At 38.2% G+C, this 19,593-nt stretch overlaps 1 protein-coding gene across 2 annotated transcripts in view; it reads right to left on the bottom strand.

Moving 5' to 3' along the window:
* Positions 1–19,593, bottom strand: part of dock4b (dedicator of cytokinesis 4b) — a 118,099-nt gene that overhangs the window by 25,936 nt on the left and 72,570 nt on the right. For both annotated transcript variants that reach the window (XM_079818191.1, XM_079818192.1), the window contains exons 16-36: positions 19,354–19,460; positions 18,130–18,283; positions 17,780–17,877; positions 17,589–17,672; positions 17,402–17,502; positions 13,816–13,897; positions 13,357–13,527; positions 10,274–10,466; positions 10,044–10,171; positions 9,212–9,346; positions 7,409–7,507; positions 7,229–7,323; positions 7,063–7,138; positions 6,862–6,962; positions 5,409–5,467; positions 5,192–5,340; positions 5,027–5,112; positions 3,640–3,735; positions 3,042–3,102; positions 2,539–2,632; positions 382–530 (exon numbers count right to left, since the gene is read on the bottom strand). In XM_079818191.1, the coding sequence (XP_079674317.1) occupies positions 382–530; positions 2,539–2,632; positions 3,042–3,102; positions 3,640–3,735; positions 5,027–5,112; positions 5,192–5,340; positions 5,409–5,467; positions 6,862–6,962; positions 7,063–7,138; positions 7,229–7,323; positions 7,409–7,507; positions 9,212–9,346; positions 10,044–10,171; positions 10,274–10,466; positions 13,357–13,527; positions 13,816–13,897; positions 17,402–17,502; positions 17,589–17,672; positions 17,780–17,877; positions 18,130–18,283; positions 19,354–19,460 (2,318 nt within the window). The remainder of the gene's footprint in view (positions 1–381; positions 531–2,538; positions 2,633–3,041; positions 3,103–3,639; positions 3,736–5,026; positions 5,113–5,191; positions 5,341–5,408; positions 5,468–6,861; positions 6,963–7,062; positions 7,139–7,228; positions 7,324–7,408; positions 7,508–9,211; positions 9,347–10,043; positions 10,172–10,273; positions 10,467–13,356; positions 13,528–13,815; positions 13,898–17,401; positions 17,503–17,588; positions 17,673–17,779; positions 17,878–18,129; positions 18,284–19,353; positions 19,461–19,593) is intronic.

Raw genomic sequence — 19,593 nt, 5'->3', positions numbered from 1 at the left:
TTGTACTTATAAATGTGATGTAGCAATGTCTTTTGTATTAATTTATGCTTTTAACTGCAATATATTATATTGTCATCTGTCAAATATCCATGTATTGTTCTGAGGCATATCGTTTATAGTGGAATCGTTTCAGAACCATTGCCTCCATCCACCACCCATAAAACAGATGGCTCAGGCCATGAGGAGAGCAGACAACAAACGCACTGATTGTTATTCTAATCAACTGATTGAGGTACCATTTAGTTGTAAAGGATAACTACTCAGAATACAAATCACCCATTGATCATTTTGATAGCAGGCTGAGATTAGCCATGTGAGGAGGTACCAAAGGGGCCTGGAAATGTTACACAAAAACGGGGGGAGACGGCAGAAAATTCAGACCTTTCCACGGTCGAAGTTCTGGATGATGGTGAGATGCAGGTACTCCTTCCTCTGCCACTCGCTCTGCATGGGGTAACTCAGAAACTCCCGCAGGGGTCTCTCGGACCATTCCAGCAGCTCGTCGTACAGCACAAGCGTATATGAGGCCTCTGCACACACATAAACACGTCATGAAATTACAGTATATCCGATAACTGTAGCCTCAAACTACAGAGCTCCGGACTAACATTTGAGAGCAGTGCCACTAAGTTCTACAGATGGTAGCGCTGAGGAGGGGGTTGTTAAAGGGTAACTTCAGTGATTTAGCATTAGGCTTTGTATCAGTAGAAACCCGGTAGTATATTCAAATTATGGTACTTTCCCCCGTCATATCCCCCTGAGACGAGAGAATTATGCATTTTATTTATTTGCGTCCGATGACGCAAATATCGTCACTTTGCGTCATCGGAGGAATTTTTGGCCAGAGGCTAAAGACTACAGCCACTAGATGGAGCTGTTCCGCATGTTATCAACCCGCCCATAGGGGCGAGATCTCACGCACAGAATGACATTGACACAGACGCGGACGACCGCACGGACATTCATAACTGAGCGCGGTGCAGAGCAAAGTGAGTGTTTCAACTTTTCAATCAATGAATTCCTGTGATAGTTTAGCTTCCATATGCGATCTGAAAACGTGCCAGACTGGAGCTGAACGTTACCTCAGCTCTGCGTGATGAATGAAATCTGACACTGCTGCGTCTGTGCCGTGACTTTCGTTCGGCTCACTCACACTTTATTGAAAAGACACGTTTAGTTTTTAATTGTAGTGTTTATTCTCCAACTGAACGAAATGATTGTATTACTATGAAGATCAAAACGACGGTGTACGGAGTGGCCTCGTAGGGCAGCGAAGCAAGTGCATTCTGGGAGTTGTTGTCTTTCATCCACATGAGACAAAAATACATTTTCTGTCTTTTCTCAGTCTAGAAGGCACCAAATTCAAAAATAATTTCATATTTCTACTGCATAAATGACCCAGTTTAAATACAAAGCTTAATGCCAAATCACTGAAGTAACCCTTTAATCATAAATGCATTTTTGCATTAATAAGTGCAGTTACTAATAATATTACGTTTATTTCTTGGAAATGCACATTTGACAGTAAAGCACAGAGTTTGAGTTGAGATGCAAATAAATAAGCTTTTAACAACCACCCACTTTTTCTAGACAAAAATGTTAATATTCTACTTCAGTGATTATAAAAGGAGCGCTCTTTACTTGCTTTCTATGTAATTCTTCGCAACTTAAAGTTTTAGTTTTTCATGAGACTTCTTGACTTTTCCTTCTTCATACTTCATTACAAAAAGTGTCAAACTTTTTTGATGATTTTGATTGATGATTTATTGAATCAATAAGCGCTCCTCTGTCGCCATCTACTGGTTATAGTGGCAATTTGTAGTTTGTTTTTAGTTTTAAATCAAACCGTTTGGTGGCCATGTGTTAGATTTAATACATCTTGAAACTTTTAGAAATGGGGACAATCTTTGATAGATAAACAAATAATGTTTTAGGTCATTATATAAAAAATAAGTTGAACTGGATAATATTTAGAGCTTTGAAGCGCTGGAAAAAAGTGTGAAGCACTTGAAAGTCGTTTGGTTGTACGACCCTGAAATGAATTATGTAAAAACATTCGACTATTTCTGCCACATTAACATAGTTACCATGATTTGTAGAATGAAAAGCCTTCTTTAACTCGTTCATTCATAGCACAATGTTTCTATCTGGTTTCCACTTCATCTGATATCTATGGTTTATAACAGAGAGTTCAGCACAGAATTTGAATGCTTCACACTAGATCTCACAGCGATGTTATTAATACTGTGGCGAATTCAAAAACGTTCTTATTGGATCTCCCAGCACTTTGTAATGACAATGTTGCGTGAACAACACTGGTCAGCGAGTAAAACTGTTCTGAGCTCAAGCTGTATATTATTGGAGCCGATAAACAATCCGCACAGCGCAGCTCAAACGAGTGACACGGTTTTGCTTAGTTTGCTATTTGATGTTTCTTATATGCAACAGAAATGGCAGCTCTTGCAGTTGGCCAATGTGGTTTAGTCGCACCGGAAGGGAAAATTTGGTCGCAAACCATTTGGTCGCAGTCTGGAGTACCTGTATAATTCTGCGCTTTCAGATGCAGGTCATACAGCTTGTGAATGTAGCGGATGTACATTTCCTCTTTATTCAGCTCCGTTTTGTAGAAGTTCTGCAGAAAAGAGACAAAGAGTGGTGGAGTGTGGATATGAAATGATTTTTAGCACTTATTTTCAGTGTCATTCTGGTTGCTATGAACCGATTCATATGGCTAAACCAAGGAGACTTGGAAAAGAAGAGCAGAATGCAGAAAACAACTCCAGCACTAGGTCGTCCTCAATACAGCCCTCAGCAGTGAAAAGACTTTAGTGTTTCTGCCGTGAATTAAAGTGCTAAATCACTTCCCTTGCTAACACTCCAGTCTTGAACTAAGCGCCAAACTGACAGCATTCACAAAACATCTCATCTAAGAGACTAACACAAAACAGACCACCAGCTTGTGTGATCCAGCAGGTACAGGGTGAAGAATACTGACAAAGTGACAGAATGGCACACAAGACCTTTAAAAAAAAAAAACATACCAGCAGACTGACTGTACAGCCAATCTTTTTTCCATCCACTTCTCCCAATTTCATACAGTCTCTGTAAATAGAAAGAGTGTAATTGTTTGTCCATAGGTCAAAAGTAGTGACTTGGGATAAATGCATCATGATCTGACAATGAAGAATTTAATGATTTTAAATTTAGGAAGAACTTCAGGTCAAAATTACTATTTTTTCTTATATATTTCAAACACTGATCAGTGTTTCCACAAATTGTCTATTTTTTGAAAGTACAATAACTATTTACACTAGCGTTCAAAAGTTAGTACGATTTTTTTAAGGAAATAAATACCGTCATTCAGCAAGGATGCATTAAAGGTGCAGTAAGCCATTTCTGAGCAACGCTGTTAAAAGTGGATCGGATCGATCACCACAGCACACTTGAAGCCAATCAGCAATAGGGTCTTTATGTCTTTATGGTCCCTTACAAAAAAATCTTACAGACCCCAAACTTAGTGTAGCTAAGCATTGTTTTTCAAAAGGGCAGCTTGTGCTTCTTAATATTACGAGTATCTTGATTTTTCTCTGGCTACAATCTCAAACTGCTGTGTTTCTGTGTGCATCTGCTCCGTGTCACCTGTAGTCCAGCAGTCGCTCCATCAGCCGTGTGACCGTGGCTATGAGGGATATCCCGCTCTCTCTCCACGTCTCCCTTTCGATCTTCTTCAACAGACTGACAGAGAAAACAAACACAGCAGAGAACGTGTCATACTGCTGCCCACCATATCACCCATCATGCCCTGCACACTCTCACAGACACACAGCTGTCCAGTAGAACAGTGATTACCTTACCTAGGATATGGACCGAACAGAGGAATTCTAGTCCAGAGCAGCATAAATAAAACAAATTCATGTTAATAGATTAATGTCAACAACAGCCACTCAGACTCAGTTAGTACGGTTAGTAGAAAGCAGAAAAATGAAGAGAGATGCAATAAAATTAATCAATAAAATCAATATAAACAAACATTTAATCTTCAAATGTCACAGTAGAATGTACTGTTAATTTAACCTAAAAAAGACATTTCTTTATAACAAAAAAAATTACTATATTACTTAACATTATAAAAAAGACTAATGTAAAACAGACAATATGTATTTTTTTATATATTATAAATATTATAATATTAATGTATTTATTCACTCGCAATATTTAGAATACCATTAATATATCATTACAATTTACTTATATTATATTCTATTAATTCTATTGTTATTAACACTATTAATAAATGTATTTATTGTACACGGGTGTCTTTAAATATACTGTAAAAGCAATAAGCCACCTGAGGCCTTCATGTATTATGGATTTTTTTATTTTTATAAATGACTAATTCATGAGAGTGTAACCTTAACCTAAAAATAAATAAACAAACAAACAAACCGAAAAGCTTTGGATTCGGCTTTTACATGAGCTACCATAAAGAGAAAGTCACATGCAGATAAGAGCTGTGAAAAAGTGTTTGATTTTCGATCATAAACTATCATAATTCTATCATGGTATGCATAAAAGTGACCCTTTATGAATAAAACAAAAAAACATGGGATATATTTTATTTTCATATATTTATTCAAGGATACAAGATTGCAGAATTGCAACTTTAAACACCAATAAAACACACACCAAACTTATATGTGCATTTTACCACCACTACCACAATCCACAATGAAATCTGACCTCATACAATGTTAAAAATGTGGAAGTATTTAAATTCAGATGAGGGGGAGCAAACACTTTTTCACTGACGCACACAAACACACAGCCACAAAAACCACACAATTAAAGGTTGGTCCACTCACTATCACATAGATGAGTGAGATCTGACCTGCATAAATCCTTACCGTCTCATTGCTTTGCTCCAATCTAACATTTTCTCTGTAAACTGAAGTTCAGCACACAAAGGACTCACATGTGTACCAGTGCCTGCTTATCTGTTAATTTGTGTATGTGTCCTCTCACTCACATGCTGTTGAAGAGCTCTCTGTACGTTTCATCTCCTTTTCCCTCTGACATGAGGCTGTCCAGCTTGTCGATAAGTTTTGCCTCCACCTATTACAAATAATGAAAATTATTTTCATTATTATGCTCTGCATGTCCTGTCAGTGAGCAGAAGGGGGCGCTGGGTGACCTGTTTGAAGTTGCCGCTTCTGCGCTGCTCCCAGTCCATCATGTCGTGAAAGATCGGGATCATGACGTTCCTCAGGTCCGGCTGAGGCACCAGCGTCACCTCCAGGAACGGGCCGATCATTGCAGGGATGAAGTTCAGCTTGTGTTCTCCTGCACGACAAGAAACTTTCGTCTCCCATACAAGGAGTAAAGCTTTCGGATAACTGGGAATGTCCTACCTAAATTCTGCCACATGCTGAAAATCTCACATCCCATCATGACACGCATGTCTCCGTACCTGAACACAAACAAAGCGCAAAATGCTGTTTCAATAAGTCGTCCTATGTCAGTTTAGTGTTCGAAATATAACTGTGACATTTGTAGGCCGACTTCTTGAAGAATGAAAACACTGTAGCCGCATCTGAAATGATGTACTGTCCAAGTATGTACTGCATTGGATGAAAAACTCACTTCTGGACCGGTACACTCTAAAAAATTCTGGGTTAAAAACAACCCAAGTTGGGTTTAAATTGGACAAAACCCAGCAATTGGGTTGTTTTAAGCAAACATTTAACTGAACCGCTTGGTTAAAACAACCCAATTGCTGCGTTTGTCCAATTTAAACCAAACTTGGGTTGTTTTTAATCCAGCATTTTTTAGAGTGCAATCAAGTATGCAATTAAAAATTGAAAATTAAAAAAAAGAAAAAAAAAAACTTTATTGATCTTATAAATTCAGATCTACTATTCATTTGATGCATTTTTGGCATACTATATACAGTGGCAAGAAAAAGTTTGTGAACCCCTTGCAGAGATCATACAAAATGCATGTTGTTTTTTTTATTTAGTATGGTCCCTGAATAAGTTATTTTACATAAAAGATGTTTACATATAGCCCACAAGACAAAAAAATTACTGAATTTATAAAAAATGACCCCATTCAAAAGTTTATGTACTCTTGATTCTTAATACTGTGTGTAATACGTTCCTTGGATGATCCACGACTGTTTTTATGTTTTGAGATGGTTGTTCATGAGTCCCTTTGTTTGTCCTGAGCAGTTAAACTGCCCAACGTTTTTCAGGAAAATTCCTCCAGGTCCCGAAAATTCTGCATATTTGAACCCTTCCCAGCAGTGTCTGTATGATTTTGAGATATATTTTCACACTGAGGACAAATGAGGGACTCATAAAGAGCATCAGTGAAAGTTTGAACCTTTTTTAATAGTTGTGTTTGAGTCCCTCGATTCTCCTCAGTGTTAAAAGATGGATCTCAAAATCATACAGTCTCTGCTGGAAAGTGTTCAAATATGCAAAAGATGCTGGAAAACTGAAGTTGTTGCAGGATCTGGAGGATTTTTCTGAAGAACATTGGGTACACGGAACACAAACAATGGACTCAAGATCACAAAAATACAGTCATGGATCATCCAGGGAACAACACAGTATTAATAATCAAGGGTACATAAACTTTTGAACGGGGTCATTTTAATTAATTCCGCTATTTTTTTGTCTTGTGGATTATATATAAACATCTTTTGTGTAAAATATCTTAGTACTAAATAAAAAAATAACATGCATTTTGTATGATCCCGCTTATCTTGTATTTTTCACAGATTCTGCAAGGGGATCACAAACTTTTTCTTGCCACTGTAGTAGAGAAGTAGGAAAATACTGAGGGGTAGCAGGCACTCACTTTTCCAGTATTTTCTTCCTCTTTGATGCAGAGAAGGTCTCGAGCTGAAGGCAGGGCTGGTTGATGAATATAACAGACAGGCAGAAGTATGAATCCCACACCTACATGAAAACAGAGAGTTTAGAGTCTGCGCCACAGAGAAAATAAACAGACTGTGATGTTTTACTGATGAATTCAAACACCAGCGGACTGAGAACAAACCTTGTAGTCAAACTTGTCACTGAGGAAGTTTTTCCTTAAAGCATCTGACAGGTAGAGCACAGTAGTGATGATGATGCTGTAAATCAAACATGATCACATGTCAGATCACAATTTCAATACTCTAAAAACCACCATGTAAAACTGGAAGAGGAAAGAAGCATCTAACTTGTTGGTGACGAGCCGCATGACCGCCCAGTCTTTGGGGAACATCTCTGGTCTTATCAGGATCCGAAACACAGTGAAGATATGCAGGAGAAAGTCCTGAGAGAAAGAAAGGATTTTTCACATGTTTCTAAATGTGTATAATGAACTGATGCCAATAAGACAAAGTTGGTAACTGACTCACCCGCAGGTCGTCTTTACTGGTGAACCTCTGCAGGAGTAGCTGGTAGTGTCTGTCCTTCATATGCCTCAACAGAGCCAAAAGACACGACACAAACTCCCCCTGACACAAAGACACACATTCAACATATGTTATACATAAGAGCAAAAAAAAAATTACATTTGTACAGAAAAATCAACACAAATCCTTCCACTGGTGTGTTCATGTCCTCGATTTTTCTGATTTTTCTGTGCTTTTTCAATTTTTTTACTAACTTCATATAGTCAAAAAGTCATATAGTTGAATTAAATGCAAATAATAGTTAAAATTTGAATAATTTTGACTAAATTGAACACTTTCATGTAAACATGCTCCACATAGCTCTAAGAAATTATATTTAATATTTTTTATTGTTAAAATTACACACACAACCCTAAATTTCCACCCTCAATACCACGACTGAGATATACCATACTTGGCCACACGTCACTTCACTTTCAAAAAAGTGTTACTTTTTTTATGTTTTTGAAGGAAACCTCTTATGCTCACCAATACTGGTGTTTATCTGATTTAAAAAAAACTTTAAATTCATTACTATATCTTGCTTTGACAATTAGAGTCAAAAAGTTTGAGGACCACTGGTTTAGAGAGACTGAATCCTTGATCAAACTGTTTCACACACTGTTAGAAATTGGTTGATGCTTTAAAGTATATTATAAGAAAATTAATGTGACTTGTGTATGTATGTAAACCTATTGTCGGAGACCTCCAAAACGAATTAGGAATCTTTAAAATAGCATAATAGGGGCACTTTAATGCAACTTGTATATAGAATACTTAAATTCAGAATATTCAGAAGATTTCTGCATATATTTTCCCCCACAATAAGCACAAAAAACATCCTAAAAGCAGATATCATGTGGGTCTAGCTGTACATTTCTCATATAAATTAATTTGCATAACACCCGTCTCAACAAAAGAAGACGTCACAGAATATTCAATTCTGATACTGATCTGCCTCATGAAACCTTTAACTCTTTCACCGCAAGCATTTTTTTATCATTTCACAAAATTGTCATGACCCCCAGAATATTTTATTGTATGAATATATGAATAACCAATATATCAAAAGAAAAAACAGACCCTCTGCTTTTAAACAACAACAAAAACACGTTTTAATCTATCTTAGTACATTCTTTTTATCAACACTTGAATGTGGGTAAGTTTAACATTTTGAGCAAAAAGCTGAGAAAAACGTGTTTTTGTCAAAGACTACATCCAGATCAGATGGAGTAGATCGAGTCCATCAACTGAGAAATATTAGCCTCAAAGCCTCACAGTCCTATAACATTAGGTTTTGATTTATATGCTGTTTAATGTTGATGGTCGCGTTAATTTACATATGATTACATATGCTAATCACTTGCTTCTGCTTTCTGCTTCTGTACTCTTTAAGAAGATGTGTAACGGCTTTCCAGTGAAAACATGGAAAGCTGGAAATTTCCGTCAATGGCGGGGAAAGCGTTAACAAATCTCAGTCTTTGAGAAAATGGATGAATAAAATGGAGTTGAAATGAGGTACGGCAAGGTTTGCATTCACAAAAACCTCCGGGCGCTGGGGAATACGTCACATCTAGCAGGAATGCTGCCAGAATTCACCTGCTTGCTTGTGTGGAGAGACTTTGATGTGTAAAAGACTTTGACTGCTGGACTGTAATTACCTCGCCCTCAGGGCCTGTTTCTGCCTTTTTCTGACGCTTTTCACTTTTTAAAATTCACTCTCGCTTCTGGTCTTTGTAAAGCCTTCGTTTTATTTGTTTTTCTTACCGTAACATCTTGAACTTGGGGTCGTAGTGTAGGTCCCGCTGGTTGGGGCCGGTTAGCAACTTCCAGTATGGTCCGCAGTAACACACCCAAAACGCTCTCCACAATCAGATCGACCTCTTCGGATGCGGTCGGCTCCTGCGCACACACACACATCTGTAAGGGTATGCCCTTGCAAGAGGTCAACGGTGATTTTATACACTGTTTGACAGGGTGCTAATGGCAGAGAGGGAGCGAGACAGCCATGAAAGGTTCAGCTGTCATTTCGGTTTATGAAAAGTGGCTCATGCACATTGGTCTTTCTCTGCATGCGAGACCTGCCATTTGACTTCTTCAAGGTCAGACAGGATGTCTACATTTAGACCAGCATCAGCATTTTCACAAGACAAGCTTCCCGTGGTCTTCTTCAAAGCAGAAGTCAACACAAATTGGGGATGTGCAAAGCTTCTAGGTTGCCTGAATGACAAGTCGGTCTCCAGGAAGCCTTGCATAATTAAACAAGTTTTATGTTCTGAAAAAATGGGATATATTCAACAAATAAATAAGCTAAATAATATTGTTAACACGTTAGGGGTCCAATTCTCACTATTATACTTATTAGTATGCATATTACTAGGCTTTTGTCTGTTTATTAATACTTATAAAGCACATATAACCTGGCGACCTACCCTGGAAAAATCATCGAAATCACAGCCTCTCACGAATGGCGAGAGATGGCACATAGAATCCCCAAGAGTCGGATACAACTGAAGTGGTTAATAATGAATGATTGAATATTATAGTGGGTGGCACATTTTCTGAGCATTGCCCAACAGTTGAGTGAGTGTTCTCTTACCGTGTCGTCCTTCTTGAGGAGAGACAGCATGCAGGTGAGTATGTGAGCGCACATGACGAGATCTCGCTGCTCCTGCATGTGAGCCTGGAGCAAACGCAATACCACCGGGAGCAGAATACATCTAGACTCTGATAAAAAAAAAAAAAAAAAACACACAAACTTTGAACAAACAGCCTCCAAAATTAGGTAAAACAATATTCATCATCATCCTCAAGTGAGCGTGTGTTTACCGGGATTGATGTAGATTTGGCTCTCTACGGTTTTAGTGATGCAGTGCAGCTTGACGGCCTCCAGGGGGCAGTCTGCCTGGGATGCGGTGGGTAGGCTGCCCAATGTCTCCCGTACAAACGTGGCCACTTCCTTGACTGTAAAGAGCTTCAGCAACTCCCCGTACACTGCCGGGAATTGCTGCAGAAACACTGCCTGTGAAGTCAAGTGTGCAAACAATCACCTATTGATCACATGGGAAAAATAAACAGAATATGCGGAAACAAAACTGCAACTTTAATGCACGCTACATGAAAACTACCAGTGAGAAAAAAGATTAAATAAAAACTAGACAACAAAAGTAACATGCAAAACAATACAAACTATGGAACTATGAAAAAAAAGAAAAAAAAAATGCAAGTTTGCAAATAAACAGAACTAAACTGCCACTATAATACAAACTACAACAACAACTAAACCAACCAGACTATATGCAAAAATAATGTGCAGTACAATGACTAATTTGAACTACAAGCAACAAAAAAATCAGTTAAAATATAAAAAAAACTACTATAAATGTGCAATAATGATGAAAAACAGTGAAAGAATGGAATTATTGAAATAAAATGCAAAACATAATGTTGAGTACAAGAATTAGACAGCAACTACAACACAAATGTTTAACTATAATAAAAAAAACTGTACAAAACTGTAAATATCGGCCTGTTTCATCTGCCTTGCAAACACTGACTGTGACACATCTATCTTCTCAGCCAGTAACCGTTTTTACCACTAGCCCACAGTCCATGTCCACCGACTATGAATGAATCTCAAAAACGAGAAGAACATGGCCTGAGGAGAGAACAGGGCCAAACCTCAACACACAATCCTGCTGTGAGGGGCCAGCGTGGAGTTTTAAAGAGGGACGCGAGGGAAGGCGAAGGATTATGGGGGATTAGAACAGCTCTGGCCTGCATTCTATCACTGCCTTTGTTCTGCTCTCTATGAAGATTAAAACATCCAAACGGCAGTCAATCCAACACAGGGGTAATGAATCGTGTGAGATATATATCTACAGATATATTCTGCAGAATAATTCTCGATTTGGCTGTATAATAACTCATGCATGAAACAATCCAAAGTGTTCAAATGAAAAAAGTCTTGGTGTCAGATTTAGCCTGTGAATCTCTCACCATCTCCCCACTCCCCACCTCATGCATACTGCACACTAATGACTAGAACTTGTTCAAGTGCCCTGATTATGTTACTTAAAAGGTTTCTACTTTTGTTTTGGAGGCTCTTCTACAATGTGTTAACATGCATCAAAAAAAAAAAAAAAAAAAAAAAAAAAAAAAAAAAAAAACACTTTCATTGTCTCATAATATAAATTAAAGAATTTAATTGAGCTTTTCTTACAGTGTATGAACAGTTCGATAAAGGATTCAGTCTTTCTAAACCCCTCCTTTTCAGAGCCTACTCTGCTCTGATTGGTCAGATGGCCCAGTCTGTTGTGATTGGTGTACTCTACTCTGATTGGTCAGATGGCACAGTCTGTTGTGATTTGTCTACTCTACTCTGATTAGTCAGATGGCACAGTCTGTTGTGATTGGTCTACCGCTTACATCGCAAGTCTTAAACAAAACCCCCATTACGTTATCTGAATTTCAGCTCCGGAGCTTCCTCAGCACTTGATACACAGTGATACAAACAGTAACAATGGCGTCGATTTTTCCATATAAATTCCAGTCCTCATTCTTTAGAAGTGCATGCAAAGTGGAATCGCAGCGCTGAAAACAGTGTCTTCTCGACACATCGACAACATGAACCAACAGTGTTTGAGGGCGGGTCAAAGTAGACGTTGGTTGCGGGAAGCCAATGAAGACCATTGGCTGGCATTCTGCAAACTTTAAATATTGTTACATAGGTACTAATTTCAGGTGAGTCCAGAATCTTTCTGGAGAATCTTTCAAGTTCTTTCTTTTGGGAGAAAGTAATTCCATTACCGTGCACTTTGATCTTTGAAACTTTACAGACCTTTTATATTCACAAACAGATAAAATAATACATGAAAGGTAACGTGTGCTGGCTGTGTGAAATTACAAAATAAAGCAGACTGACATTTTGAAGGCTTGATTTGCAACCAAAACGTGCAGTACATGTAACATCACTGATGATGTGAAGAAAAAAAATGCGGTTCTGTCTGTTTTTCCCACTTCCCTATTATCTAGAGTCTTCCCTAGAGTTTCTTGTAATCTTGCTGTGCCTTCATTATCTCACTTTTTTTCCCCATCTTACTTCATTCTTTTCATCCTTATCCTCGGTATTTATCTAAAATGTTTCCCTCCATCATTAAATCCCAAAGCAATTCTTTCGTTGGATGTATTGGTCTTTCTCTTTCAAAGTGTGTGCATGGGCACCCGGGCTGCCGTCCACCCTCTGAGGGTCTTTGAAGAACACGGCAGAACAACAAAACAAACTCAACACCAAGGCTCGAACAAAAGCCAGTGTGACGGGCACCCGAACGATGGAGAATAGAAGACGCTCTTGCATTCAGCTCAGAGAAGTCGGAAATATCTGCGGGAGACTTCACATGCTTTGTCTGAATTTAAGGGAGAGCATTCAAAACCACCTTTGTACGACATTCTCCATGAAATATGAATGATCCCATCTTTCAAGGGTTAAATGTCTGACGAAATTAAATTAAGGGCATTTCTCTAGCAAATAATAATGATAAAACAAAGGTTCACAAACTTTTCCATTCCAGGACCCACCTAAACAAGACCCACCAAAATATTTTTGTAAAATTGGGGGTTCTGGGCTTTTCGGGAACTTTAGTAAAGAGAATATTTTTCTTTTCTTCAATAAAAGTCATTGCAAAAAAAAGTAGATCATTAAAAATCTTTCATTTTTATTAAATTAGACAATTATTTTATTTAATTATTTGTATTTATGGGCGGAAGGACAGAATGATGAATGTTGTCACCCACATGAGCACCACAGCATGTGTTACGAACCATGGTATACTTGACCAACTATACCACCAACTATAATTGACCATACTAAATATTCACTATAATAAATATAAACAGATCACATTCTCTCTCACCTGTGTCTGTGTGATAGGCCGCGACCCCTTGGTCTCCTGCGAGAGGAAGAAGCGGATGGACATGAAAAGCTCAAGCATACAGCGGCGGAACTCCTCCTCGTTCTGTCCGCCTGTGGCGAGGGCAAACAGCCGTCGCGACTGGATAATATACTTAAAAATATACTCCGTCGCCTGGGAAACCAAGAGAACAGCAGATCTGAGCACAGAATGCAACATAAAAGCAGTCTAATTAAGAATGCAAGGGCTGTGTGAACTAATGCGATGTGGACAGCTCGGAGCTAACCATTCCTGAGAAATTGAATATTCAGTACATTATGAATACAAATTGTATTTGTGGTTGCACAAAATCCGGAGATGGAGGACAGTAATGACAGACTCTAAATATCATTATGAAAAGCAGAGGGCGAGAAAAGACGTGTGATCTGAAGTGTGAAGTGGGATTTTGCACAGGGCTCTCACCTTTAGCACCTGTTGGATGTGTTCCTGGCGGTCCGCTTCAATAATGCGGTCCACGTACCACTTCAACACCTTGATCAGATCCCTGGCAGAGACACAAAAACACAAAAACTAACCATCTACAGTATATATCTGCTTGTTTGGTAGAATTGAAAGATACATAATGGAAACCAATCTGACCTTGCAATCAATCATTGGCAGATTAACTACTGTACTACTATAACTGGGATTTTTTTTTACCAATTTTGCAGATAAAAAAAGAAAGTGGTGGCAGAATTTGATAGCAAGCAGAAGTGGGGTGCAATGAGCAAATCAGGATTCAATCATGCATTGTCTGTATGAGCACCGCAGCCTAGAGCAACCACTAAGCCTAAGTCTTTTTTTCAAAGCATTAGCATTCTAGACAAGCACATGGCTTAATTTTGAATTTTAAATAATCAATAGGAAGTATAGGAACACATAAAATGCTATTTTAATGCTATTTTATTGTACTGCAGGAAAATAACAGACTTTTTTTAAATCACAGCGTATCGCAATATGCAACACATAAAAAGTAGTATTGCAATAGCATCATATGGTGGGATGCCAGGTTATTTCCATTGCGATTTCCTAGCATTGCATTGAGAAGTTGAAAGAAAGTGACGTCTACTGCAGTGGAGCAAATTAAGTATGAGATTTTGTGCTGATCTTCTAATGCTCAGCAAGCGTGCGGTTACATGCTTTTTCAGAGGCTAAAAATCTCAACAAAAGGAGAAGTGAAAATCAGAACGGAAGAGTTTTGTTTAAATGAAAGAGCATGACCCAACATATTTGCACCAGTGAGCAAGAATAACCAGAAATAATAAGATGCATCTAAATGAAACTGCAGTTTTGTGGTCCATGTCCATCTATATAACAAAATTTACTTTTTGCACATAAAAGTACAGGTTTTTTTGTATCCTGTTCAGTTTTGAAGTTGCGTAATATGCACAAGTGTAGGCTGTAATGTGGGCTGATCTCTAACCCAGATGAATGAATATGCAGTAAAATTAAGTGTTTTTCAAGTATAGAATCAGCACTGTACTGGCTGAGAGTCAGGCTTCAAGAGAGCTGTGAACAAAAGCCTAGTTTTTCTGTGTGTGGACAAAAACAAAACTATACAGTGGCCCTCAAAAGTATTTGGGCACTTAAGCCACGTTTAATCCATCAAATATCTTGCATTACATAACAAAATATCAAGCCAAGTGGCATTTATTTAAACGGAAAACAGCACAAGCACACTTCAAAAGCATTCACAAATAGATGCGTGAAATTCACATTTTAAGTGTCATTATACATTTTAAGTTTCAATTTCACATCAATGGATCTTATTCAGGCATCCTGACCAATGCGCATTACAAGTAACATGCATTGACTAATCAGATTACTTTATTGATGTAACTAATAAAGCATTAATATTAGTTACAAATGCATGTTATGTTTCTGTTTATTTAACTCTTTCCCTGCAATTGACTGAATTTTCCGATTTTCCATGTTTTCATTGTTATACGGTAGGGGGGGGCACTATTACACATCTTCTGAAAGAGTACAGAATATCCGGATCAAAACACAGGAAAAAAGGAAACAGAAACAAGCGATAAAACCATATGCATGTTGTAGTCATTGAAAAATGGTATGTTGTTATGTAGGCTTAAAGGTGCAGTGTGTGGTATTTATGAGGATCTATTGACAGGAATGCAATATCATACACATAACTATGTTTTCAGTGGTGTATAAAGACCTTATATAATGAACCGTTAAGTTTTTATTACCTTAAAATGAGCCATTTCTATCTATCTAGCCAGGTGATAAAAAGTCATGCAGCGCATTATGCAATTCACCCTTCGCCCGGAGTTTGATTGACAGGCGATCTGACCAATCATAATCCGTCATTTACAGAATCCGCCATTTTTGTCCGACAAAGCAGTCAAGAGAGTAGATTAACGTTGGTGGACTTGAACTTGAAAAACGGTGTGTACTGACATCTTTCCACGCTTGAAACAACATTCCTTCTGAAGTCCATTCATGTTTATTTGATACTATAAACTAACTAGAAGGAAGAGACCACACATTAAAGAGCAACAAAATGTTATGAAATTGGTTGTTGACAAATACAAACGTGACATGAAAACGGGTATATGAAAATATGAACATATAAAACAAAAAATAACTGAGATTATGATGCATAAATGTCTTTGAAAAAGAAACATCTTTATAAAATGACCGTCTCAAATAACCAAGTCAGCCTTTGAGATGAAACTGTGAAATAACACCACCCTGCAGAGCTTGCTAGCTGGTTAATAAACTCAACCAAACACACCCTATATCAATATTAAGATGAAGATTAATAGGAACCTATTACAATTTAAATCAACACAAAAGGGCGTGAATGCGCACGTGAACTTCAGCGTGCTAGATTTTACAGGCTATGGTTTGAAACATTTTGAATGCGCTCTTCCCTTAACAACGCTGATACACAGACAACGAAAGCACACAGAAACAATATTTTATTAAAATCGTGTTCTCATTATAATGCTTTGACAGATTGACTCTGCACATCATGCACTTAATTTTATTATTCATGATCGAAGCGTTTACAGACATCACTGCGCGTTTTCGAACTCATAACGAAAAACAACTTTAAATAAACTAGGTCTACTGTTAAAAAATATGAGAACAGTAGGCCTATAGCACTGCTGCATTACTAATATCAATTATTCTGAGAAATAAATAGCCCATCTAAAAAGAATATGACCGTCTCTAAACTATAATGTCGAGCATTAATGCATTTGAGCTGAAACTGAAGAGAATGAACAGCCGGTATAACGGCAGCGCTTTTCTAGCTTATTAAGCTCAACCAAACGCTTCTTATATTAGATTAATCAGATATAGACAACATAAAAGTAATCTTAACGTGCATCTGCAGAAAAGGATGTGAATGCGCACATGAACTTCACGTACTAGTCTGAGTGTTCTCGCTAGTTTCTCTGTGGATTTGCTTTAACAGCTGATACACGGGGAAGCACAGAGAATTTACAGCATTCTATTCCCATCGTGTTCTCATTATAATGCCATGTAGGCTATGAGATTGGCACATCTTGCACTAACCATTTAATGATCACAGTGATTCCAGACATCACTGCAGTGCACGCCTCAGTTTCACTTTATTTCGCCGCGGTCTGGAGGCGTGCTGTATAACGCTAACCAATCAGACCTCAGGTACCGCGCAAAATGACGCAGTAACCAATAAAAAAGAGACAAATATATTTTTTTAAAGTCAGGGTGATCATCGTTCTCATGATCGATGATCGCTGTCACGTTCGAGTACTCGATTACTCGACCACTGTTGCCCATCCCTAATCGGTGTGTGTGGTGTTATGGCGGCGGCGTGGGGTGTGTTGATCGTTAGTGAAGGCCCTGACTGGTACGCTACTGGTAATTAGTTACTTTTTTAGAGAGTAACACAATATTGTACCGCATCACTTTTAGAAGCAATTTTCCCCAACACTGATTCTAACAGTTTAACATTTCAAATTTCTGGACAGAGTGAAAAACACAGTGTTTAATGTACCTGTATGACAGGGCTCCTGCAAAGTGGCCTTCAATGTAGGTGTCCATGACTGGTTTAAAATGCTGGAACTTGCTATCCTGGAGCAAGTTTATAATGTGTACCTAAATGACGAAAAATGCACACGGACAATAAGCAAAATGTAATTTCATTGCACTGTATTGTCCCAAAAATGAGGGTCTTTACTTACCAGACAATCAAACACCTTAAGCGCATATCTCTGTGAGCTCTCGTCCAAAATGCCAAAAAGCGTGTCCAGTGTATCCTGTAAAAACTGATGAAAGATATTTGACTGTATTAGGAAAGTGCACCAATTAGGGCAAAGGTTACTATGATTGACATGTTCATTAACCAACAGCATGGCTCTGAAGTGCAGCTGACCTTAACTATTTCTGAGCCATCGATTTCTTTGAGTTTAGAGAGGCTGTCATTGATTCTCTCCGGATGGGCTCTCCACTTCAGTAAGTCCAGCATGTCACCTGCAGGAAACAATAGTGTTACGACATGCTTTTTGACAGGAAACACCCAGTAAGCAATCAGTGTACATTTTCTATGGCCACTTCATGCCAACCACCCAACTATTCCCATGTTCTGTGATGCATCAGCTGTATATTAGCTATTATGCCAAGTAAAAATCCAAACAGGGAATAATAAAGTATCCCATACAGAGACACACACACACACACACACACACACACACACACACACACACACACACACAAGCACATTACCGTTCTGAGTGAGTTTGGTAGAACAAAGGAATGAAGTGATCCACAGGGATTCCTTAGTGCCTTTCACAGTTTGGTTGTTGCCGGGCAGATTTGATTTCGAGAAGGGCAGTTTGAGGTAGCGAGCACAGTCTTGCAGGTTAGCATTCTCCTCACACTAAGGAGAAAAAAAGATACTACTTAATTCACACAAAAGGGCAGCTTGAACATTTTGCAAAGCCTCTTCTTTAGTGTATAAAGTCATATGGGATTGTAAATAAAACAATGACATTAGCTTTATTTTTGGGTGGACTATTTCTTAAATTAGCATCATGAAAACGCTCCACATTCAGTCAGCAGTTCTTTTGCCTCCAGCAGAAATGCAAACAGCTGACTTACACTATTATTTCCTTTTTTATCATTTATCTTGCTCAAAGTGCTACACGCAAGTGGTCAGCAGAACTGTTAGCAAATGCACAATGGCCGTATGCTGTACATGACCAGTGATCTCTAGTGTGTAGCATTGAGACTTTTGTGTAAGCGCTGAAGCAAACCGCCCTATTTTAGCATGTGTAAATAGGCCATTAGAGTCATACTGTGCCTGTATATATATGGACTAAGCCTCTCTGTTGCTACAAATATCATTTCATATATACTAATAGAAGTTATTGCATGTGTTCTATATGGTTAGATTTAAATGGGGTATATAGAAAATGTGATTTTAATTGCCATTTTGAAATAAAAAGACAACATAGACATTACTAAGCAGCAAAAATGAGCTTTTCGGAAACATTCTCATTCTCGTTTTATCGTAATAATACATATATTTTATTCATTCAGAGGCTTCTTTAATAAATTAATGTTTATAACAACTACTAATGGAGTGTGAGGGGTGACAGTACGACATGACACAAATAGCATCTGCTGTTTGCGTGTGCATGTGTGTTTGTGACCTCTTTTGAGCCTGTTAAATCCAGAAACCCTTCCACAGTCTACAATTACCAGAGCTGTGCCCGGAGCATGCTCTTAAATTGGGTGTGCCTCAGGGATGTGTTCTCCGACACGGTTATTTAACTCTTACACTTTTTAATAAGGAAGCACTTTTTTAAATTCAGGGCTTTTTATAGGGCTCAAAGGAACATGCAGAATGAAATGCATGTCAGCCAGGACAATTTGTCATTTGACATACCGTGGCTCTTAAATTGCATTTGTTGCAGGAAAGTCAACGAGACATTTTGACAGCTGTACCTTATGAACGATGAGCTCGTGGGTGCCGTCGGGCAGGGTCCGCCCGTCTTCCTGCATTAGAGGAACGAATGAGAATCCGAAGAGCTTCTTCTCCCCCTTGTCTTTCGCTGGAGAACACAAACACTTTATAATATATATCTACTTATTCTTTTAAAGCTCCACTCAAACCACGACAATAAAATACAGTTTAACCGTTTTTACTCTGAAACTACACATTAAAGATGTAATATTGACAGCTAG

Source organism: Gobio gobio (assembly GCF_949357685.1).
Source record: "Gobio gobio genome assembly, chromosome: 5".
Classification (NCBI taxonomy): Eukaryota; Metazoa; Chordata; class Actinopteri; order Cypriniformes; family Gobionidae; genus Gobio; species Gobio gobio.
Note: the sequence above shows the minus strand (reverse complement) of the source record. Positions and strands in the feature narration are given on the sequence as shown.